Source organism: Ipomoea triloba, chromosome 9 (assembly GCF_003576645.1).
Source record: "Ipomoea triloba cultivar NCNSP0323 chromosome 9, ASM357664v1".
Classification (NCBI taxonomy): domain Eukaryota; kingdom Viridiplantae; phylum Streptophyta; class Magnoliopsida; order Solanales; family Convolvulaceae; genus Ipomoea; species Ipomoea triloba.
Window position 1 is genome coordinate 16,391,482 of NC_044924.1, and position 6,500 is coordinate 16,397,981.

General features: G+C 41.0%; 1 protein-coding gene across 1 annotated transcript; it reads right to left on the bottom strand.

Moving 5' to 3' along the window:
• Positions 1–5,276: 5,276 nt before the first annotated feature.
• Positions 5,277–6,299, bottom strand: LOC116029631. The gene has a single exon (XM_031271679.1). It carries the CDS (start codon positions 6,297–6,299, stop codon positions 5,277–5,279), a length of 1,023 nt encoding a protein of 340 aa, XP_031127539.1.
• Positions 6,300–6,500: the final 201 nt, after the last annotated feature.

Here is a 6,500-nt window from a genome sequence, read left to right on the forward strand (position 1 = left end):
AAAGGAAGTGGGAAGTGGTCTTTCCTTGTAGCTTTATTCAACTTCCTATAGTCGGTGCACATTCTCCACCCGGTAACCAATCTAGTAGGAATGAGCTCATTGTTTTCATTTTCAACCACGGTTGTTCCACCCTTTTTAGGAACCACATGAATTGGGCTTACCCATTTACTATCCGAGATGGGATAGATAATGCCCGCACCCAACAACTTTAGAATCTCCTTTTTCACCACATCTTTCATGTTCGGATTCAACCTTCTTTGTGGTTCAATGCTCGGTTTATACCCCTCTTCCAAGTATATCCTATGCATGCAATAGGATGCACTTATGCCAACAATGTCATCAAGAGTATAACCAATGATTCTTTTATGCCTTCTCAACACATGCAACAACTTGTCAATTTCATCATCATTCAATTTAGCATTCACAATAACGGGATATGTAGAATTAGGACCAAGAAAAGCATACTTCAATTCGGAGGGTAGAGGTTTTAATTCTACCTTTGGATGATTATCCCCATTGTGATTATCCAATTGGTCTCCAAGACCAAATACTTCATGCTTTGGTGAGGATGGTTGCACCAATAATTCATTCTCATCAAAAAATTCATCAAAACCACTTGTGTCTTCATCAATTTGCTCTTCCTCAATAGTATCCTCCATACCAACTCCCAAAGGATCATTAGAAATCCAATTGCTATCTTTAAGAGTTTCCCGGACACACGAATCAATAGTATCTACACAAAAGCATTCATCAAGACAAAGGGATTTGTTAGCCAATTCAAAAACATTAAACTCAACTTTGTCATCCCCAATTTCAAGCACCAACGTCCCCTTTTTAACATCAATTACCGCCCCGGAGGTTGCCAAAAATGGCCTCCCAAGAATGATAGGAACTTTAGCATCTTCCTCCATTTCTAGAACCACAAAATCACCCGGGATGTAATATTTGTCAATCTTTACCGGCACATCTTCAAGAACTCCCACGGGGTGTTTTACGGATCTATCCGCTAGTTGCAAAGTCATGGCGGTGGGTTTGGGCTCCCCGAGTTGCAACTTTTTACATAAAGAATATGGCATCAAGCTCACACTAGCTCCCAAGTCACACAAAGCTCTTTGCACAAGAGACCCTCCAATAACACATGGAATAGAGAAGCTCCCGGGGTCTCTAAGTTTCGGTGGAAGCTTATTTTGGATAAGAGCACTACACTCTTCATTGACCGCAACGGTTTCACGGTCTTCAAATCTCCTCTTGTTGGATAGAATCTCCTTCAAAAATCTTGCATAAGAGGGGATTTCGGTGATGGCATCAAGCAAAGGAATAGAAATGTCCAATTGCTTGATCAAGCTCAAGAACCTTGCCCTTCTTTCTTCCACCTTAGCTTTCTTGAATTTTTGTGGGAACGGGAGTGGTGGAATTTGTCTCAACAAAGGTTCAAGCTTTTGGATTTCATCTTCTTTGGATTTGAATAGGCAAGAATCCTTTCCTTTGCTTTGCACAACAACATCCTCCTTTAACTTTCCATTTTCAACTTCCGGCTCCAAAATTTGATCATTGGTAGGTAATTGTGGACCTTCAAGTTGCTTTCCACTTCTAGTGATAATGGCATTCATGTGCTCTCTAGGATTTTCGGGACAAGCGGGCAACTTCCCGGTTACTTTAGTGCTAGAGGTTGAGGCTTGATTGGCAATTTGATTTTCTAGCATTTTATGATGAGCACTCAATTGGTCCAACTTCTCCGAAACTTGCCTAAACCTCTCTTCGCTTTTCATTTGAGATTTAACCATCATATCTAGCATGGCTTCCCAATTTGGTGGAGGAGGGTTCTCTAATGGTTGCCTCGGTTGCGCATTAGGATTTTGAAATCCTAAATTTTGCCTAGATTGTTGTTGTTGACCACCTCTATAATTTTGCTGCCCTTGGAATCCCGGTGGTGGTCCTTTATTGCCGAAACTTTGGGGATTTGCAGCCCCCATCGGATTACTCCAAGAAAAACCGGGGTGGTTCCTTGATGCATTAGGATTGTAGGGTCCTTGCGGTTGGTATGATTGTTGTTGCCTACCATATCCTACCAAATCAACATGCTCCAAAGTAGATTGAGACCCCATATCATCATTTAAGCACTCTCCCAAATTGTGCTCTCCCCCACATAAGTCACACATCATAATTTGCCTTGGAGAAATAGAAGTAGAAGAAGCATAGCTCGCATTATGATTGTTGAGGGTGATTTGAGCTATCTTTTGAACCATGGATGCCATATTATCCACCTTAGCCGATAAGGCGGATATTTGATCAACATCATGAAATCCTCCCACAAGCCTTTGGGAAGATCTCTCTGAATACCAAGTTGTTCCATTTGTCGCAATTTTTTCAAGTAGTTCCTCGGCTTGAGTAGGTTCCAAAACCGTGAATGACCCTCCCGATGAAGCATCCACCAAGATTTTTGAATTATCAAGCAACCCTTCATAGAAAGCCATCATAAGATCCCATCCTTGAATACCATGATGAGGGCATTGCCTTTGTAGTTCCTTAAATCTCTCCCAAGATTCGGCTAGAGATTCATTTGGAATTTGCTTGAAGTTTTGAATGGCTCTCCTCATCCTTTGAGTCTTTGAAAGCGGGTAGAATCTCTTCAAGAACTCCCTATGAAGCTGATCCCAACTAGCAAAATGATTGGCGGGGAAAGAAATGAGCCAACTGTCGGCTTTATCCCTTAGTGAAAAAGGAAAAAGTCGGAGTTTGATTGCTTCATTCGGAACTCCATTCATCTTAAATGTGCTGCAAATCCGGAGAAACTTGGTTATATGAGCATTTGGATCTTCCATTGGCGACCCTCCATATTGATCGGATGTCACCATTTGTATGATTGCCGGTTTGATCTCAAAGTTGTTGGCCTCAACACCCGGAATATTTATGCTATTGTGTTCATCCAAGTCGGGTGCAATATAATCGGACATAGCTCTCCTTGCCGGTGGGGGTTGATTTACACCGTTTCCCTCACCGTTTCCATTTCCTTCACCGTTTCCATTAGGATTGACATTGATGTTGCCTTGCTCGTTTGCCATCCTCCTTTGCTTTCTAAGAAATTTGGCTCTCCTTTCGATTTCAAGGTCAAGAGGTAATAGTCCTTCACCTCCCGAGGACCTTGTTTGCATGCAACACCTACAAACCTTAACAAAAACAAGCTAAGGAAGCTCGTTAGCACCGGTTAGCATAAAAAAAATAAAAATAAAAATAAAGAAAAATGGAATAGACTCCTAGAATAAAAGTTTTCACTAATGTTAATACAAAACGCCACCTCCCCGGCAACGGCGCCACTAATGTTAATACAAAACGCCACCTCCCCGGCAACGGCGCCAATTTGGTTAATACAAAACGCCACCTCCCCGGCAACGGCGCCAATTTGATCGTAGCATAAAACCACATACAAATCAACGGCGCCAATTTGATCGTAGCATAAAACCACATACAAATGCCCGGAGTATTCCGGGGTTATCGAACCACAGGGAAGTGGGGTATCAAGCACTAGTTACTAATTATATTCGCAAGAAGCTATTCCTACGTTAACAATGGATGATTATCTATGGATATGCAAACAAGATAATTAAAATAAGGCAAACGGGTTTTTGTATTCAAAGAGGTAAAAGCGGGATTTTTGGGAGTTAAAGTGTTTAATCACCTAGTGCCAATCTAAAGTGAAATAATTATTTGGGTTAAACAAGTGTGGAGAATTGCCATCTAAAAGGGAAAGGTTACTCTCGTAACTCAAACCCAAAATACGGTAATTGGAATACTCACTCTCGTGAGCTACTCACAATCTAAAATCGGAACTAAGCAATAAATGGAATACCCACTCTCGTGGGCTATTCACAATTGGAATACTCACTCTCGTGAGCTATTCACAATATATCCCTTAACCAAATTGTCCTCTCTCGAGGTACAATAGTCAAGTGCAATTGCGGGTGCTCTTTGATTCATAGACAAATCTAGCAAGGGTACAAGCAATCATATGCATCTAATTACAAGTATCAATAACATAAATCACAATTGCAACACAAGCAATAAACCCAAATAGATATTTCATTAAAACAAAATAAGAACTAGGCACATAGGTTCATAAACACTTTTATACCCAAAAATCCCAAAAGAAAGTTTAGCCTAACATGGCTAAAATAGATCCAACAAATATTCAATAAAGTTCAAAATAGAAAAGAGAAAGGAAGATATTCTCCCAAATGATGCCTCCAAGCTCTTTTCTTTGATCTCCTTTTCAAAAGTTGTGATGATTTCTTCTTTGGCTTTTGGAGATGATGAAGCTTCTTTTCCTTGTTCTTTTTCCTCTTTTTCTGACAAGAACCAGCAGCCAACTCTAGGGTTTGGAGAGAAATGAAGCATTATATAGTGGGATCCAAATCAGGGACAAAATGGGAATTTTTGCGCTGAATCCGCTGTCCAGATTCTAGGACTTTCGCCGCGGCGAGAATCATTCTCGCCGCGGCGAGAATGTTTCTGCCCAAAAATTGGGACTCTCGCCATGGCGAGAATGATTCTCGCCACGGCGAGAGTCCGGTGAACAGTACTCTCGCCATGGCGAGAATAGGCTCGCCGCGGCGAGAATCCGCGGTGAATAGTGCTCTGAACTGATTTTTGGCTCTCCAACATTTTTGGTTCCTTTGCATTGGCTTTTTGCTCCAAAATGGTTATAATGCACCACTAAACACATCAAAGACACTCAAACCAAGCATTATACCACTTTAAATAAAATAACAAGGAAATAAACATTGGAGACAACATTTTAACACACAAATAACTATAAAACATACATAAAAAATACAATTAAAATAGGTACAAATGAGAGTGTATCAAACTCCCCCACACTTAAGATCTTGCTTGTCCTCAAGCAAAATAAGAAAATAAATCACAAGTCAGGNCCAAAAATTGGGACTCTCGCCATGGCGAGAATGATTCTCGCCACGGCGAGAGTCCGGTGAACAGTACTCTCGCCATGGCGAGAATAGGCTCGCCGCGGCGAGAATCCGCGGTGAATAGTGCTCTGAACTGATTTTTGGCTCTCCAACATTTTTGGTTCCTTTGCATTGGCTTTTTGCTCCAAAATGGTTATAATGCACCACTAAACACATCAAAGACACTCAAACCAAGCATTATACCACTTTAAATAAAATAACAAGGAAATAAACATTGGAGACAACATTTTAACACACAAATAACTATAAAACATACATAAAAACACAATTAAAATAGGTACAAATGAGAGTGTATCAANCAAATCTCCTCTTGTTGGATAGAATCTCCTTCAAAAATCTTGCATAAGAGGGGATTTCGGTGATGGCATCAAGCAAAGGAATAGAAATGTCCAATTGCTTGATCAAGCTCAAGAACCTTGCCCTTCTTTCTTCCACCTTAGCTTTCTTGAATTTTTGTGGGAACGGGAGTGGTGGAATTTGTCTCAACAAAGGTTCAAGCTTTTGGATTTCATCTTCTTTGGATTTGAATAGGCAAGAATCATTTCCTTTGCTTTGCACAACAACATCCTCCTTTAACTTTCCATTTTCAACTTCCGGCTCCAAAATTTGATCATTGGTAGGCAATTGTGGACCTTCAAGTTGCTTTCCACTTCTAGTGATAATGGCATTCATGTGCTCTCTAGGATTTTCGGGACAAGCGGGCAACTTCCCGGTTACTTTAGTGCTAGAGGTTGAGGCTTGATTGGCAATTTGATTTTCTAGCATTTTATGATGAGCACTCAATTGGTCCAACTTCTCCGAAACTTGCCTAAACCTCTCTTCGCTTTTCATTTGAGATTTAACCATCATATCTAGCATGGCTTCCCAATTTGGTGGAGGAGGGTTCTCTAATGGTTGCCTCGGTTGCGCATTAGGATTTTGAAATCCTAAATTTTGCCTAGATTGTTGTTGTTGACCACCTCTATAATTTTGCTGCCCTTGGAATCCCGGTGGTGGTCCTTTATTGCCAAAACTTTGGGGATTTGCAGCCCCCATCGGATTACTCCAAGAAAAACCGGGGTGGTTCCTTGATGCATTAGGATTGTAGGCTCCTTGCGGTTGGTATGATTGTTGTTGCCTACCATATCCTACCAAATCAACATGCTCCAAAGTAGATTGAGACCCCATATCATCATTTAAGCACTCTCCCAAATTGTGCTCTCCCCCACATAAGTCACACATCATAATTTGCCTTGGAGGAATAGAAGTAGAAGAAGCATAGCTCGCATTATGATTGTTGAGGGTGATTTGAGCTATCTTTTGAACCATGGATGCCATATTATCCACCTTAGCCGATAAGGCGGATATTTGATCAACATCATGAAATCCTCCCACAAGCCTTTGGGAAGATCTCTCCGAATACCAAGTTGTTCCATTTGTCGCAATTTTTTCAAGTAGTTCCTCGGCTTGAGTAGGTTCCAAAACCGTGAATGACCCTCCCGATGAAGCATCCACCAAGATTTTTGAATTATCAAGCAA